The sequence below is a fragment of the Lygodium microphyllum genome, chromosome 23 (genome assembly GCF_053477565.2).
Source record: "Lygodium microphyllum isolate KBCC chromosome 23, Lygodium_microphyllum_v1.1.10, whole genome shotgun sequence".
In the NCBI taxonomy this organism is placed as follows: Eukaryota; Viridiplantae; Streptophyta; class Polypodiopsida; order Schizaeales; family Lygodiaceae; genus Lygodium; species Lygodium microphyllum.
The window spans coordinates 31,746,317-31,765,664 of NC_141157.1; the positions used below are offsets into that span (position 1 = coordinate 31,746,317).

General features: G+C 42.7%; 1 protein-coding gene and 1 pseudogene across 1 annotated transcript in view; both read right to left on the minus strand.

Annotated features, from left to right (window-relative positions):
- Positions 1 to 1,488: 1,488 nt before the first annotated feature.
- The window catches only part of LOC148016023 (uncharacterized), a 103,131-nt gene continuing 85,271 nt past the window's right edge, over positions 1,489 to 19,348 (minus strand). The window contains exons 7-8 of the mRNA XM_087664126.1: positions 2,091 to 2,198; positions 1,489 to 1,949 (exon numbers count right to left, since the gene is read on the minus strand). Coding sequence (XP_087520252.1) covers positions 2,118 to 2,198 — 81 coding nt within the window. The 3' untranslated portion in view covers positions 1,489 to 1,949; positions 2,091 to 2,117. The remainder of the gene's footprint in view (positions 1,950 to 2,090; positions 2,199 to 19,348) is intronic.
- On the minus strand, positions 16,527 to 19,186 carry LOC148016024 (uncharacterized; annotated as a pseudogene).

The following is a 19,348-nucleotide window of genomic DNA, read 5'->3' on the forward strand; positions in this document are numbered from 1 at the left end:
TTGTTAGGCTGAAAGATAATGATGGCCAAGTTCTAATTAAGAATGTAGATATTAAGATGCTTTCAAGGCCCACCTATTAGACATTGTTGACAGAGAGAAGAAAGCCTTGATAGAGCATTCAAGGAGGCTTAAGGAATTTTAGGGATTTCCTCGTATTATTTTAAATGAAATTGCACTATTATTTGATAGGCACTATTCAAAGGATGCACTTCAATTCACATTGTTTATTTGAAGAAAGAGAAGGTACTAAGCCGATTGAGTTCTCTCAATAATTTTGGAATTCCTGTGTGGATTGGATTTCAATACCATCCAAAACTACTACTGCCCAAATGGCTTCATCTCTAAAGAACTTAATAAGAGGCTAATTAGCTTACCCCCAAAATACCTTGAGAGTACCGAGCTCACAACTTTATCAAGTCAGCGTGGGAAACATTTGTGGAATTGCACAAGAGATTTTAATAAAGCTCTGGCAAAAGGAAGTGGAAAAACAAGTTCCCATTGATAGGGCTAAATAATTGGAGGAGAATCAAGTATGTTTGATCCTGTTAGGTTGAACTTTGTGAGATGGAGGCCGATCACAACATTGTTTCCGACAAGGGATAGACTTGTGTAGGGTTGCATTTCATGCGTGTATGGTACGTTTCATACGGCACAGAACCGTATGTTCATTTCGTACGGGTACCATATGGTTTGCGTGCATTTGGACTATATCAAAACAAAATGTCCATTGGTGTATTTTTTGAAAATTTGCTCTTCTTTTTGGCTTGTTACACATTCAAACTTCTCTTATTTCACACTCCCTCTTCTCTTCTCCCTCACCTCAGTCCTTATAAAAGGGTAGTCCCCCTCCCCCCATCTCACCACACAAATCAGCCTCCATCTTCATCAATCTCCCTCTCTTAAGCTCAACTTTCAAGCCACTATCCTCTTCACTCGCCCTACTCTCCCTCTCCCTCTCCCTCTTCCTCTCTATCCATCCCCCCCTCTCTCACTTTCAAATTTCATTCATACATATTACACCCTCTTCTTTTTCCAAATACCTCTTCCTCTTCCTCTTCCTCTCCCTCTTCTCGTTCTTCTCCACAATGCCTAGGCCCCTTCATGATCTATCTTTAAGTTGCACATTTTATGTGTAGGCTGATTTTATATTAAAGTTTATATGTATTTTTTAATGAATGTATGAAACAACGTATTTTATTCTTAAAAATTTTGCGTACGTTGTACATTCCATACTGTACATATTCGTGTACTGAACATATCGTACTAAACGTATGAAACCACCCTGGACTAGTGAAGAAGATTAATATTCTGCCCAAGTTCATTTGTGCAGAAGAGCTACCAAATCAGTGGAACACATCTTTTTAGGAGTGTTCAGAAGTGAAAATGTTCTGGAATAAAATTAAAGGCTGGGTGAAGTGTGCAGGGTTTAATGAGAACTTAAAGATTAACCTCTCACTAATTTTTTTGGAAAGGATTCCAACATGGGCAAAAATTCAATAAGAAGTGAGAACTTGATAGGTGCAGTAGTCAGATACATTTGGAGTTTCAAAAACACCGACCTTTACAAGAAAGTGTCAGCATCTAGAGTTCTAAGGAGACTCTTGGATCATGTAGAGCTGATGTGATTAGTGCACTGAAAGGAGCTAAGAAATATAGCCAGGTGTGCAAAGTTTTTGCAACAGCTCTAGGAGTAAACGGGATTATCCTTTACAGATGATGCAATTGAACTTGAAGACTGTACATCTGAATAGTTTAAACCTACAGTCATAAGTTCATAAGCCCCAGGACATTACCCGTGAAAGAAATTTAGCAGTTCACTAGTGAGTTAAGCAGCAAGACAGGGGCCACTACTGTTATTTACAATGGTAGATCCAACAGTGCAAAAGTTGTGTTTTACCACCCGTCTTCCTAACCTTGCCTGTTCCATCTCACCTCAACTGCTGCTGCATCTACACATTTTCAACACATGTAACCAAGAGCACAATTTCAACCATTCTCAAATTATATCCTGAATCATTCAGTGTTGAGAAGTATGATGATCCATATATCTAAGATTCTGTGATGCATTAAATTCTGGCAGACAGACATACCATTGATTTACATTGAGGTAGTGATCCTCAAAGGCAATCTGTCCATATTTGCTTCAACATTTTCTCAATGCATTGCACCAATGCATCTATATCCAAGTCTACCTTTCCCTGAAACTCAGAAGTTAAAAACGAGTAGTGATTTGAAAATCAATAAAGCCCACCCCTGAAAAGATTAAAAACGAGTAGTGATTTGAAAATCAAGTACCTACCCTAGCGGTAAGCCATTTGTTTTATCAACCTGCTAACCTAGATTCAGATCTCCCTTTTTTTTTAATTACTATACTAAATGACTGTGTGGATATAGGAATTTAACTCAAGACCATCTCGTCACCATGCGTTCAACTTAACCAAGTGAGCTAGACCCACTTGGTCAATCAACTCTCTTTCTCTTCATGAAGAAGTTTGAATTAATTAATTGAAATATTTACAACAGGCCATCTAGCCAACCTCGCATAACCAAAGACACGCAATAAACACTCATGGAGCCAAAAGGCTACAAAAATACAGAGCTACAAGAACAAAGAAGGGCCAATGAAGCAGGCACAACAGGGGTGGTGCGAATGATATCCATCCATGGAGCAACCACCTCTCCAAGTATCAAATTATCCAAAACCATGGAAGTAATTTGCCATAAAGACATGGATGCTGTGGCAATCAAGTGACCATGGATGCCATCTTGCCCAAAACCCAAGAACAGATGACTTTGTTTGCTTTTTCAGTCATCCATCTCTTATCCTCAACCATTTGGTAAATCTAATTAGCTAAACATTTCAGAAAATCCCCTAGTTTCACAAAATCCCAATCCAACCACAAGTATGAGGTTAGTACTTGGGCTGAGATGCAAGGGAAGAGAGCATAGGGGCAGGCTGGTTTTAGACATGAATACACCACATTGGATCATCTCCTCACACTTAGGGTGATCATTGAGGAGGGATGAGCCTGAAACAAGAGGATTTATTGTCACTTTGTGGATTTCTGTAAAGCATTTGACACAAGACCTCAAGCACATTTCATGCAGAGACTGCTAGAGATGGGAGTGCCAGAGGGTATGCAATGGGTCATCTATGCATTATACGAGAGAGTGACAGGCCATATGCGCGCACTTGGAGGGATGTCTAACAGGATTGACAGCACCATAGGAGTAAAACAAGGATGCTTGCTTTCACCCACACTATTTGGACTATACGTAGAGGAGGTGTCTAGCTACATTGATGGGGGAGGTGGATCTGGAACTAGCTTGATTAGAGTGTTAAAATACTGATACTACTATATGCTGATGATATTGTACTCATTTCGGACTCACCAAAGGTCTTGCAACATCACTTGGATGCACTATATACCTTTTGCAAAGATAGAGATCTCACAGTGAACCTTGGAAAAACCAAAGTTATGATGTTCAACACTTCTACAGTATGGGTAGCCTGATCTATGTATCACTTTACGTCTAGGAAAGATGTGGAGCATGTGCAAGAATATGTATAATTAGGAGTTACTTTCTCTAGCCTAACATTTTCACTAAGGGAGGCAGTAGAGGCGTGGTTGGCATGAGGCTACACAACCCTAGGGGCCATTGAGAACTAGTGTGCCCACATACAGTTTCAGGAACCTCGCACCAAACTATGGTTGCTTGGCACTCTTGTGACACCTATTCTCTTGTATGGAGCTAAGGTTTAGGTTTGTTTCCTATGCCACAAACGATTAAGCCCACTCGTTGACCAAATTGGCCACCTAGAGAGAGACCATTATGATGGCTAGGACCACATAGAGAGGCCATTGACGATGATGATATCATGCATGATCAAGAGTAAGCCCTCCACTCCACTCTCTATCACCAAAGCAAATTCAAGTGTAGCACCTATGGTTGTGGAGGCACTCTTTAGAACAATGACTTTGTTACACAAGATATGAGAGCTCCCGTGCCACAAAAACCCCACATTAGCATTGACTTCCTCTAGATAGCTAACAGAGGTGGGTGAGGAGTGTTGGTACTATGAGATGCAGAGAGGATTAAAGCTTAGCTTAGAGTGCAGTAGACAATGTGAGAGTGAAGCATGGCACCCAATGCAATAGACTGAAAGAGTGTAAACTGAAAGTACAAAGTACAACCCTTAAACCTTAGGGTTGTAGGGGGTATTCACACCCAAACGTGATAAGTGCCCGCCCGTAAGTGTGTGACATAAGCACATACGAAAGAAGACAATAAGTCTAGGGGAAAAAAACCTCTCGTACTGAGAGTAAAAAGTGCCCCAGTGTCCTACTGATCACCGACATTCCTTTGTGAGAGTAGGCATGAGTGAAAACCCAACAAAACCCCCTAGAGTGAAGAGTGATCAAAAGTACAAGGATCATCGGCCACCAAAGGAGATCAAATTTAAAGCATTGTGAAATGCTTCAAATTTGTCTCATGAGGAAGAGCTTTGGTGAAGATGTCTGCCACATTATTGGTGGTAGGACAATAGACAAGGCTAATATCACCTGCATGCAGCCTCTCTCTCCCAAAGTGATAATGTATCTCAATGTGTTTCATGCGTGCATGAAACACTAGGTTCCGTACCATTGCAATGGCACTCTGACTGTCAGTGAACAAAGGAGTAGACTTCGTAACAAATACATCTACATCAGCTAGCAAGCGCCTAATCCATACGCATTCAACTGTGGTAATGAAAGCTGCCTTGCATTCAGCTTCACATGACGATGTGGCAACAGTGGATTGTTTCTTGCTAAGCCAAGATATACAATATGAGCCAACAAAGAAACCATTCCCACTAGTGGAGTGATGTGAATCATAATCACCAGCCCAATTAGAACCACTGTAAGCATCAAACTGTAGTGGTCCCCCCTTGGCATAAAGCAATCCAAGAGATCTAGTACTCTGTAAGTAACGAAAGACACGCTTCACAGCTTGCCAATGTGACATGTGTGGCTGATGCGTATATATGCTCAGGGCTGAAACTACAAACTGTATGTCCGGCCTAGTATTGCATAGGTAAATAAGACATCCAACTGTTGGAGCATATATGTATATATCAAACAAATCACTTTCATCATGTAATGATAGCTTTAGTCTAGGTTCCATTGGTGTATAGACTGGCTTGCAATCCTGTAAGCCAAACTTCTCAAGAAGTTTTCCAATGTATCTTCACTGTGATAAACCAATACCTCTAGCATCATGTATGAACTCAATGCCCAAGTAATAATGCAAAGGCCCCAAGTCTGACATTTCAAAAGTTTGCTGCAAATTTTGTTTGAATGCTAAAATCTGATCCGCATGTATCCCTGTAAGCAAAAGATCATCAACATATAGACAAATGATCAGCATGGATCCCCCCTCTTTACATACGTAAAGGATAGACTCAGATGAGCTATTTATAAACCCTTGGCTAAGCAAAAAAGCATCTATCTTTGCATACCAAGCTCTAGGAGCTTGTTTCAAACCATAAAAAGCCTTTTTAAGCTTGCAAACCAAGTGTTTAGATCCCTCAACTGCAAAACCAATGGGCTGCTATACATACACTTTCTCATGAAGTTCCCCGTGTAAAAATGCAGTTTTAATATCTAACTGATGCATAGTCCATCCATAATGGGCAGTCAAAGCAACCATAGACTTGATGGTCGTGATTTGGGAGCTAGGAGCAAATGTATCCTCATACTTAATGCCTTTTTTCTGTGCATAGCCTTTTGCTACAAGCCTTGCCTTATATTTGTCAATGAATCCATCTACATTCCCTTTCAGCTTGTAGATCCACTTTGTTCCAATGGCTTTCTTCCCAAAGGGCAAAGACACTAAATCCCATGTTTGATTCTTGGTGATAGAATCCAATTCAGCTTGCATTGCTGCCATCCAATGCATACTTTGTTGTGCATCCTCAAAACATTCACGCTCCTCATCATCAAGTGTGCTTGCTACCATAACAAACTCCATGGTATGTGTAGTATCATATATACGAGCTTGCCTTCTAGTACGACCAACCATGGGTGCATCCAGATGACTATCTTTCATAGTCTATAAATATCATCTAGGCATTTGACTTGCCACCTGACTGTGCATAAGCTCTTGCTGAATTTCAGTTTCAGCACTTTGTTGAATATTCAGATCAGCCAATGCTTGATTTTCTGCATTTTCCAATGGAGCAGCTGGTTGAACATTGAGTTGTCTCAACTAGCAAGGGACAATTCTGATTTTTCATCAAATAGTACATCCCTACTAACAAACACCCTTTTAGAGATAAGATCATAGAGTCTATAGCCTTTGCCCTCACTACTATATCCCACAAAAATGTATTTGATAACCTTGTTATCCAACTTTTTTCTGAGTACCTGGGGCATGTGTGCATATGCAAGACACCCAAAGGTACGAAGTGTCCAACAGAACGTTTCCGGCTATTCCAAGCCTCATAAGGTGTAATATTTTTTAATGCTTTGGTGGGGCATCTGTTCAAAACATGGCAAGCACACATAACGGCTTCCATCCAAAAACTGTGTGGCAAGCTCTTCGCTTTTAGCATATATCTGGCCATCTCCATGAGTGACCCATTCTTCCTCTCTACAACCCCATTCTGTTGTGGAGTATAAGCAGTAGTGAATGGATAAACAATGCCCTTCTGCTTCAAAAATAAATTCAACATAGAGGACATATATTCCCCCCCTCTATCCGAATAGAGAGTCTTTGTTTTACATCCAAATTGGTTCTCAACAAATGCAACAAAAGCCAAGAATGCATCATACACTTCTGACGTTTTCACCAAAGAGTAGACCCAGCAAAATTGAGTAAAATCATCAATAAAAGTCACAAAATAGTAACATCCCCCCAATGACTTTGTCTGCATAGGGCCACATACACCTGAATGCACTAATTGTAACCTGGCTGTGGCTCTGCAAGCAACATCATGGGGAAACAAACACTGATGCATTTTTCCCCTAATACATCATTCGCACTAGTGCTCAAGAGGTCTCTCCAGAAGAGGTAATCCATCTGGCATCTGTGTACGCTGCAAAAGCATCAAGCTACCAAAGTTCACATGCCCCATGCGAGCATGCCATAACTCTATCTGTATCATAGCAAGAGTAAGAGTGGATGCCAAGTACGCTGACTGATCAGCTGAAAGAGCATCCAACTCATATAACCCATGTCATAAAGTGCCAATCAAGACCAAAGTCATGCGTTCTTTGTCTCTCACCATACATCTGTCATAATCAAATGTGACTTGCAATCCACAACGTGCCAAAGAAAAAATAGAGAGCAGATTCTTCTTTACACCTAGCACAAACAAAGCATCCTATAGGCGGAGAATAGAGCCATCAATGGCTGTGAGCACAATCTCCCCAATGCCTCTAACAGGGTATGATGCATTGTTGGCACACCGTACAAAATTGCCAACTAGAGCTACACTAACAAAAGCAAATAAATCTCTGCGAGATGTGATGTGCCTAGAAGCACCACTGTTAAAAAACCAAGTGTCTAATAGAGCTAAATTCTCGATCAGCCCAAGAAGTATCATAACTGCATGTGTGTAAAAACAATAGTCCCTGTCTGCAACAAAGGACATGGACTCAGTAATAGTAGAAGGAGCATAAAAAACAGGCATTCCTGACTCCTCCTTGGCGATCCGCTTTCTAAATTCAGTGATGTAGTGGCCTCGCTTCTTGCAATAATGGAATTTTTCCTTTTTGGCTTGCGTGTCCCCTTGTTTTTTACTTTCTTGTGAGGCGCCTAAAGTCCCATAGCTCTGCGGAGCATTCTTTACTTGGCTGCCTTTGCCCTTTTGTCTAGCCATAAAAGATTGCTCAGAGGCAATAACATCCACACCATTATTTCTTCTTGTTTGCTCCTCTTCTAGAAGCAAATTGACTAACTGAAGAAAAGTAATTGGCTATGCGGCAATCCTCGTGGTGAGGTCTAAGGCTGTATGAAAAGCCAAGTACGAAGGAGGTAATGAGTTCAATGTAGTAGATATCAGCTGTGCATCTAAATAGTACTCATCGACATCCATAAGTTGCTCACGCAAGTCCTAAATTTTGTTCAAGTGATCCTACATAGAATCACCCTCATCCATCTTCAATGTCTCTAGCTCTTTCTTCAAGAAAGAGATGCGAGTCTCATTCTTACCAGCAAACATCTGCTCCAAAGTTAGCCAAGCTTCTTGTGAAGAAGCTGCAGAATGAATGTGAGGGATGATGGATCGCTGAACTGCCAATGCAATCAGCGACAAAGCAGTCTATCTTTGACTTAGACTGTCGTATATGTGCAAATGTCTTCAAAAAACTCAAAAACCCCAAAATTTCTTGCCCCAAAATTGTCCAAAATAGTCTATCTCTAACTGAGACTCTAGTACATGTGTCAATGTCTTCAAAAAACTCTAAAGCCCCAAAATTTCTAATAAATTTGCCCAGAAATTTGCATCAGCTGTGTCCCAGATACGTATCCAGACCGTTGTACCTGTTGCCCCTTTTCCAAACATGAATTTGGAGTAAAAAGGTAAATTTTTTTTTAAAAACCTCTAAATCAGTGGATTACTCATGCTCGTGACCACGTGCAGATACAGGTGCAGGCGGTGCTTCCTGGCGAGGTAGCAGGTAGCTTAGTACATGTGGGCACAGGTATAGGCGCAGGCGGTGTACGTACAGGCACAGGCGGGGACAGGCAGCGCAGGCGCAGGTTAAGTACCAGATGGCAGCATTTCCAGGTGAGCTGGCGAACTCCTAGGCAAACAGGCAGCGCTGGAGGCGGGCGTGGCGGCGGGCACACACAGAGGCGGATGCTGGCACAGGTTGCTAGTCAGGGACGGAGCTGCAAGAAGGGGCGCAGGCTGTAGAGCACAGACACAGGCTGCGCTGACAGGGCTGGGGCATCCTTGAGACCTGGCAGGAGGGCACAGACTGACTGAGCAGGAGCAGGGCAGCTCCAGAGCTGAAAGTGGACAGGAGGCTGATTTGTACTGAACCAGGACTCCTGGAAGCTGAGCAGAGCTGATCTGTGCAAAGCCTCAACTCTAATACCAAATGTGAGATGGAGAGAGGATCGAAGCTCAGCTCAAAGTGCAGTAGACAGTGTGAGAGTGAAGCATGATACCCAATGCAATAAATTGAAAGAGTGTAATCTGAAAGTACAAAGTACAACCCTTAAACCTTAGGGTTGTAGGAGGTGTTCACACCCGAACACGATAAGTGCCCGTAAGTGTGTGACATAAGCACATACGAAAGAAAACAATAAGTCTAGGGGAAAAAACCTCTCGTACTGAGAGTAAAAAGTGCCCCAATGTCCTACTAATCACCGACACTTCTCTGTGAGCGTAGATGTTAGTGAAAACCCAACAGGTACTCACAAATGGCAACTTGGATGGGCTTACATGGATTGCGGCTCCTATCCTTCGACTATAGCTTGGACTGTCCTACACTCCCCCTCATCCAATCTAAACTGAATTCAGTCATCAGGGCCAATGTCCTAAGAGTTGAGAGAGAGCAGACTTGGATCCAGCTGTCTCTCTCTCTAGGACTGAAGATGGAGTTTTACTGGGGATCCACTTTCTACACCTGTTTTAGGATGGGTTTATTGTCTAAACATAGTGTATTGTACATTGCATGGGAACACCACTTTTGAGCTCTTTTGTAAAAAGCTTTAAGTAGTACTTAAAACTTGTATATAGCAAAAAGTGTTCGAGTTGTACTCAATTTATGGCATAGAAACAATCTTTATCATGTACAAGGTAGTTTAGTAGGTTACTTTTTGCTTGAGTGACTTATGGTTTTTTCTAGAGAGAGTTTTGGACTTTTGTCCAGACTAACTTTCTTAGGAGACTTCTTGGACCTTGGTGGACCAGACCTATCTCAACAATCACCCTGCCAGGGATTTTTTGCCCTGGCCATGGACCTGACTGCAAGCTCCCAACCTAGAGATTTTTTGGAGATTTTTTGGCGACAATCTAGAGAAAACCTTCACCACTCCATCTCTATATATTGAGATTTTTTGAAGATCTTTTGCCATGCCCCCATTTCAGCTATAAAAAGAGAGTGAGGCAGCTAGTGTATCAAGCAATCATCTAATGCTAATAGAAGTGTGCTCTTACAATGTAAAACTCTGTGTACTTCTCTCTCTCTTCACTCAGCATCACTATCTTACTTTTCTCATTCCTGTCTCTAGACTTCTTTTCTCTCTCCCTCTCATCCAAGACTTCACTTCTCTCTTCTCCTTCCCTGCCTCCAGACTTCATCTTCCCCAAACTTCTCTGCCTCTGCCTCCAGACTGCTCTTTCCTAGACTTCTCTATCTTGTCTCCAAACTTCTCGGACTTCTCTGTCTTATCTCCAGACTTCTCTGACTTCTCCTCTTCCCCAGACTTCTCTTCTCTGTCTCCAAACTTCTCTTTCCCAGACTTCTCTATCTTGTCTCCAAACTTCTCGGACTTCTCCTCTTCCCCAGATTTCTCTTCTCTGTCTCTGTCTCCAAACTTCTCAGGCTTCTCCTCTTCCAAGACTTCTCTGTCCCTATCTCCAAACTCCTATATCTCTAGACTTCTCTGTCTCTGCCTCCGACTCCTTTGTCTCTAGACTTCTCTATCTCTGTCTCTAGTCATCTTTGATCTCTGACTCCCCTTTCCTCCTACACTACTGTCCTCTCTTCGCTAGACCTTCTTTCTCGGTCCTCTTACATAACGAGCAACATCAAAGAGTTCGGAGGTGTATGCATTGATTGCAGAGCGAGCATACCGCCTTGAGGAAACCCACCCACCCCCCCCCCCCCCCCCCACCAAAAAAAAAAAAAGTGCACTGTCATGCAACAACCATCCCCTACAATTTGACGATCACAATGGGACATGGCTTTGCGATTTGCTAAGCATTGGAAGTCCAAAGTGTATGCCTACAACCCACTCCGGTAAAACCTTCGAGGTAACTCCCATTTCCATTCCTAAAACTCCTCTTGGAGTTTTTAATAGACGCCAAGTTCCAAGAGGTTCTGCACCACAGCAAAACATAAATAAGTCCAAAATGACTAACACGGGCACGGGAGCTGGCAGCAGCTCAGGGGCAGGGGCTGATGCCCCTGAGCCTCTTCATAAGGCACTAGGAAGAATAAATATAAAGGTGCTCACCTTTAAGGGGCTGACCACTAAAGATCTGGAAGAACATGTCCACCGATTCCATAGTTTATGTCAAAGTAGAGGGGTAGATAGGGTAGATGCATTTCTTATACTATTCCTCTCCACCCTGAAGGACGCTACGGATGAGTGGTATAGCCAATTTCTGGAGAACCACTTTGCGACCTGGGCATCCCTCAAAGATGAGTTCCTTAAGGCTCACCATCTGGGAAATCACAAGGATCCCATCATCCAGGAGCTCAACTCACTAAAGTACACTAATGAAGACAGGGTCCCCAATCTTCTCACATGAGCAAAGGTATTAGTAGCGCACCTCCCGACTTACCTTGGCGACTTCATGGTACAGAAATGGGTTACTAGACTACTTTTGCTAAGCACTCAACAAAAGATTCACAAAACTTTGGACGCCACTGCCAGCCTGGATGAATTCCAACAATTAACAATAAAGATCAAGAATGCACACAAGCTCTCCTAACAATCAGTTACATTCTTACCATCATCATCGCATACTTTTAATGTTGTTGCACAATTAAGTCACAGGCCTTAAAGATGGAGAAAGCACAAACAGAGGAGCAATGTGCAATAGAGCTCTTGAGGAAAGAGATTGAGGAACTCAAGAGTGTAGCTACTTCTAGTATAACGGCTGCCGCTCCTTGGTGTACCCATTGTCAACAAGGGCACATGCCAAGTGAGTGCGCTCGGCGTAAATTCTGTAGCTTTTGTTGAAAAATGGACCATGAAGATTGTGAATGTTACTGCCTTAAGGGACTCAAACCACTCCTCCAGGCAAGTTCAGTAAGTTTAATTGCACCCCTTTATCTTTGTCACCAAGTTACCCCACAAGTTCCCCATTTACAGCAAGGCAATAGTTCTTATTACTTAGCATCTCACCCCACCTTTCCACCCTCCACAAACCCTCCTTTGCTGACCACTCATCTTCCGTCAGCATATACCACTTCTTCTGTACCGCCCACCACAAGACCTAGGGCCCCCACAATGCCCCTAACAGCCCCATATTATGCTATAGGTATGGAAAATACGAATATTATCAAAGTAGATGCACCCTTCCAAAAGGAACACCTCCATGCTAGTTTTGCCCAGGTTCTCATGACCACTATAGTCGACATTGTCCCAAAACCAAAAAGACACAAGCATCTTGGTCCTCAAACCACGAATTTGATTGATATCAGCCGCCAAGTGAAGCTTTGCTCCAAGAAATTTACAATGGTAGGTGGCTTCATCTCTCTCTTTCCCAAGCTTGCATTTTGAGTCCTCTCATTCAAGAATATGTGCAAAATATTCTCAAATAAGTCAAGGGTCTGCAATCTAGTCCAATTAATACCCCAATATCTACTAGTGCCAATTGTCACCTAGTGTTGGACATTCTTATCATTGCTGACTCTCATAGCCCATGACTTTCGGTTGAAATTAAAGGGCATGCTATTAAAGGGGCCATAGTAGATGGTGGCTCAGCAATCAACATAAAGCCTATAACAACACGTTTAACATTAGGGCTTACAATTACTCAACCCACCCCTTTTTCCATTCGTGTAGCAGATATTCGCGAAATGCAACCCATGGGATTAATTGAAGGGGTCCTAGTGCACATACAAGACCTCGAATTCTGTATATCCTTCCTTGTAGTAGACACTCCAACCATGGAGGGATCGTACCCACTGCTTATTGGCCGCCCATGGTTGCCCATAGCCAGGGTATGCCAAGATTGGGACACGGATGAGCTATGAATTAGCATGCCAAGGGGCTAACACCACTACAATAAGAGAAAGGGCCAAACTCTTCTTGTATCGTGGTAGCTGATGTAGAAGCTGCCACACCCACTCAACCAACTAACCCCCAATCCTTGGATGACTCCGCACTCTTAGATTGGCTAGGGGCATTTTCATGCAATATGGTGTAAATAAGCGAGCTTCCCCTTGCCACTCCACCAAATGGAAAAGAGCAACAATTACAAAACTTTGATAAAGCCCTAGCAGTAACATCCCATCCGACTTCTCAAGATATCTCTAAAAACCTAGAGCTTAATACCACAAATGTAGAAAACTCTCCATATAAGGCAAACAATCACTCAGAGGATAGCACTGATATAGAAAATATAGGGTGTCTTGATTCAGATAACCTCTACCTAGACAAACATATGGGATCCCAACTCAAAAATTCCTTGGATTTGGGGCAACTTGATCCTTGGGAATTAGACACTCTTCACTTTGATCGCCATCAAGGCACAGGACGCCATCCTTTGCCTGAAACATGTTAAGTGCAGCAAAAAGCACCTTCTCAACATCATATCATTAGGATCACTGGTAAACTGACCGCACCTTCTTCCAGAGAACCTAGAACTGCAGACATGCATGCTGAATATGGTAAGTTACCAGCATCTTGGCTGAAGACACTATTGGTACATGAAAGATTGACGATACCCCTGTCCATGATCCAGCAATTCTTTTACAGGCAGCAGAAGAAGGTCAACCGTTGGAGCTGGAACAATTCCAAGACATGCGATGGGAATACAACATTGGCAGCCTAGAAGTCCCAAACCCATTTTGCTAGCAGCATGGCTATGGGAATTTCCTTCTCATCTTGAAAAGGTAACCTCTTTTTTCCACTCCTCTAACATTTTTACATGGAGCTACAAGGATCTTCCAAGCAATCATCCTCAATATGGCCAACACCATAATCCACTCCACAAGGATGTTCGTCCAGTATGAGTTCATACATATAAGCTTACCCTGAATATGCATCAGACGTCAAAACAAGAATTGGATAAAATGCTTGACACAAAAATTATCATCCCCATAGAGAACTCAGAATGGCTTACACCTATCGTAATTGTTCTTGAAAAGAATGGAAAAATCTACATTTGTGTGGACTTTTGAGAATTAAACAAGGCCACAATCAGCAATGGTTTTCCCTTACTGTAGATTGATAGAGTATTAGAAGATGTGGCTGGTCATGCCCTCTACAATTTCATGGATGGCTTCAAAGCAAATACAACTAGACATACATCCAGATGATCAGGCAAAGACCACCTCTATTCCACAATGTGGAACATTCCAATATAAGAAGCTTGCTTTTGGGCTGAAAACACCACCCAGCACATCCCAACAGGACATGACAGCAATTTTCCTGCCATTCCTTAATGATTTCCTTCGAACCTTTTTGGATGATTTTTTGTTTTCTTAGGTGACAAGGGAATAATGCCACTTGAAACCTTGGAGTTACATCTTTAGCAACTTGAAAAGGTATTTGAGCGATGCAGAGAAACGGGACTTAGACTAAACCCAAGTATCATTTCCTTGTAACCAAGGGTACCTTGCTTGGCCACATTGTTTCACTCAACGGCCTCGCCCCTGATCTAGATAAAATAATCACCGTATTAAAAATGCCTATTTTAACATCAACCATGGCATTCCACTCATTTCTAGGTCACATTGGACATCACTGTTGATTCATTAACCTTTATGCGCACATTGCCCATCCTCTCTCTCGACTCCTTAGTCCTTCATACCCTTTTTAAGTGTTCTTCTGAGGTTGATGAAGCCTTCAAGTATCTTAGATGACGCCTTACTTAAGCGGCCAAGATCTTCCATGTCCACACAGATGTAAGCCTTATAGCAATAGGAGCCGCCCTCACACAACCCGATTCTTCAGCCGACATCGATTGTCCTGTCTATTATGCTAGTCGTTTGCTAAACAAAGTTGAACGCAATTATTCAACAACTCGGTGAGAAGCATTGGCTATTGTTTATGCTTGTATGAAATTTTGACATTATCTTTTAGAAACCCATTTTGTCCTTATTTCAAATCATCGGGCTTTAAAATATTTCCTTAACAAATCTCAACTTTATAGTCATGTTTGGAGATGGTTGCTACTTTTGCACGAATTTGATTTTGAGTTATGGATCTGTTTGGGAAAATACCATAATATGCTGACCATCTTAGTCGCGTCATGAGTGGAGAGACACCATCATTCGAAGGTCTCGACCCAAATTTTCCAGACAACAAGCTCTTCAGAATCACTTGCTCACTTTTCTAAGTGGCCCTAGTATTGGCTTGGTACAAAGATATAAACTTATTGGCACATGGTTAATTTCTGCACCAAGTGTCTGCAAGGCGCAAGTGTCATCTTCTACTCAAGAGCCGCCCATATCAATTGTGTGGAGACCAACTTTATTGCCAAGGCCCAGACATGATTCTTTGAAGATGTGTGTGTCCCCATGAAGTTGAAGATCTTATGTCATCCACCCATTCTGATCTTGGAGGTAATCACTACGTTGACACTTGTCAAAGATGTGGACCCAAGCCTACGAGAAGTAACTACTTACCACTTCACATCTCCATCATGTGGCGGCCATTCACTAAGTGGGGCTTGGATTTCGTTGGTCCAATCTCACCAACCACCAAGAAGGGTAACAAGTACATCTTGGTCGCCATAGACCTTGATACTGTTGAGCTAAAAATGCATTAGTTTCACTTAAACAGCCCCAAAACATGCTTAATTAATGAAGTAACCTTGTTTATTTAAAAGAAATGCGTTCCTAGAGAGTGTCTGTGTCTCATAAGCACAAACCCACTTGGGAGCACCCAACTTTTTATAAATAAGTATGCAACCCTCCATTCAATTGACACATCTCATTTATGTGGGTTTCAGGTGTTTTCAGCTTGCTACCCAAGGTGGTTCCATACGTAATGTACGGCACGTATAGATACGTACTATACGTCGTTGTATATGGATAAATTTTTTATGTACGTAAAAATACGTACCTTTGTAAAAAAATAATAAACAAGAGGATATTTTAGGGTGTTTCCCACTGTACATTAAGCATAAAGATATATACATTCCCTACTTAGTACTTATGACCATGTCACATCACAATTGAAACCTTTAAGCATTAAACATTTAACACGTACATAACACTTAGTAGTGAAAACTGAAATTTGAGACTATCAAACTAACATTGAGGAAGTCTACATGATAAAGAGCCAAAACATAACACAGTACACTGCATCAAACAACGTACAATTGCTAACAAGGAAGTTAGGAACAATCCACCAAGGTGACAAATGTCAAGTCAAGATGGCTCCTAATAGAGCATACATATGTCATAAATAAAAACACCCAACTAAAATATATGAAAATTCAAAATTTTTAGATCTGACTGTAGTCACTAGTGCCCACAGTCCACTGCCTAGGCTCTAGCAAAACTCATGATCAGAAGAGGACGATGATGAGGCTGAAGAGAGCATGTCTCCATCCGCCACGACATTGCCATCGTCGTCAAACTCTGGCTCTACCATCACAGGGCCTGTAGCCTCGACTGCGTCACCTAGATCCTCCTCCTCCTCAGTGTGAATGAGACGAACTGCCTCATTCGCATATCGCCGAGGAGTCCGAATGGGTAGCTTCCCTCTGCGAATGTCTTTCCGTCGAGCACTCTCTGGATTTGCAGCTTGCTCACGTAGTGGAATGCTATAAGCACGTGCGCGTGACCTCGTCACACGGCTATCCACCTCCTCCATCTCTCTATGAAGCATACGCAAAATCTCCTCTTGCTCGTCCCTAATATGCTGGTCCTCATCTGTGATCGGATGATTCGGATCAACCACCAGCTTTATACGTGAGGGATCAGCCTGTTCAAGATGGCAACATAGTATACATTTGTTAACATTGAACAATAATGTAAATTTTAAATACTAATATAGAGATATAATATTTCAAACATGTAAATAGCTACTAGTTCGAACCTGCTTGGGTGTCCCCAAGGCATGGTAGGCGTGCACAAGCCTCATATTGGCCCTGCAATACACTAACTTCTCTAATTGAGAAGTACTAAGGCGATTCCAGATCTTTGTATGAATCAAAGAATAAGCACTCCAATTGCGCTCACAAGCACCCACTGAGCAATCCTGCATTTGCAGGTGTCATTGGCTTGATAATTGCCATTGCTACACTTGAGAGAGTGAAAGAGAGAGAAAGAGAGAGCGCAAAGAGTGAGTTACCTGTGAAAGGATACGTAGAGCCAAATAAGTCAAACGTGGAAGACCTTGCCGACCATAACTCTGCCACCATGTGAGAGGAAGACTAGTAGCCTCCAAACGCAATGCCACCGCCCATGAAAATGATGGTCCCAAGTTATTCATGAAGCTGCACATCTCTGCATCTTTTTGAAGCTGCTCCTCCTCGTCAAAGATACGTGCGATAAACTTGTCTTTCAATTCCATGAGATGCTGCTCATGGAACAAGCCTGGGGTCTTGTAGAAAGGATGGAGTAAAGCAGCCATCCCATGAATGGGACGACTCATAAACTTCCACCGACTCTCTACAAGAGTCAAGATATCATCTCGACTGCAAAAATCAGCAACGTCAAAGTTTAGACACATTGCAAGGCCAATGCATGTGCTATACTGCATAGCCTACATTAAAATTTAATAATAAGTAAATAGCATATGCAAGCAGTCATAAAGAAGTACAAGAACAAAATCTAGTACTTACCGCTGCTGGGACAAGGCTTGGCATGCTGTGATATGGCTCTTCATCTGCATGAAGAGGTGATAAACCAAACCCAATGTGGAGCCCTCCATGTCCGTAACTCGTAGCATCACATACATGGGCTGCAAAGCCCCTATCAAATCCTGCACCTCTATCCAAAAAGACTCATCTAGGATACGCCTTTGAATGGCTTTGGTCGCCTCTTTTTGTGCATGAGACATGTCCCTCCACTTTGGGTCCACAATTGTCTGCAAAAGTGGATCCCTAAGCTTGAAGAGCCTTTGCAACACCAAAAACATGTATGCAAATCTGGTCTTGGAGGGCCGCACCATATCTAGATTACTGTGGCTACGAAAGATGGCTAAAGCCTGATGCTTCTTTCGAAAGAATATGGTTATCCTAGTAGCATCTGAAACCGTGGGCTGCACCCAAGGTAGTTTGCTTATGTCCTCCATAAGCGAGTCTAGACAATGGGCTGCACATGGAGTCCACACAATGTGTGGGAACTCCGCCTTCACCATTTTTCCCATTGCCTTGCAGTTGGATGCATTATCTGTAACAACTTGGGCCACATTCTCTTTACCAATCTCCATGATGGCTATACGAATATGGCCATAGATAAACTCACCTGTGATCTTCTCTCCTGCCTTCCCTGCATCTACAGCGCGCAAGAAGTACCAAGACAAGAGGAGACAAGAATATTTATGATGTGCCGCCTGCGTATATCACTCCATCCATCAAAGATGATGGTGCATCCAAACTGCTGCCAGCCAGCTTTCACTGGGGCCAATGCCTTATATATTAAGGCCTTTTGCTCGTCAAGTGCAATGGTGCACATTTTTTTGTAATCCAACCCACACCATGAATCAGTAGCACTAGCATCCACTTGGGCAATGGCCCTAACCATCCTCTTCCACTGCTCAGTCCTTAAGACATTGAAACTGTTGCACTCAATGAGAGTGCGAGCAATCTCCATCTCAGCCACCTTCTGACGCTCTCTCACCCAAGACTGAGAATGCACACGTGAAGGCAAGGTGGTTTGCCTAGGCACATGCACATCATTAGAACCTTCCTCCTCCTCCTCCTCCTCCTGCATGACACAAGCCCTCTTCCTACTAGCAGATGGCTACTCTGAGGCAACGGGCTGAGACACAAAACTCTCCTCTACCTATGTAGGAGGATCACCAAACTCCCCAATAAGAGCATCGTGCAAGGCGTCTTGTGTTTTCTGGGATCCTTGGCCTTTTGCTGCTTCCCCCATTGCTGGGAAGTTCTCAGCAATCAACTTCTCTCGGACAGCTTTTGGCACCTTCTTGCACGCGCTACAGTTGTTTGTGCAATTGATGCCCGTCAAATGCTTCACCACACGCGTAATTGTACTGGTCAATGTGAAATTGCAGAATTTGCATGACCACCTGCGACTACCTAAACCAGCTTGTCCGAGAGTGTTGACGATATGGAGTATATTGGTGTACTCCTTCCAATAGGGATTGACTGGTTTCGGTGTGATGGCTCCTGGAGCAAGATAAGAGAGAAAAACATAAGTAAATATATCCGTGCGCGTGCACAAGAATCAACGCGAGCGAGCGTGCGGGTGCGCATGCGAGAGAGAGAGAGAGAGAGAGAGAGAGAGACAAAGAAGAGAGTCCATTACGAGAG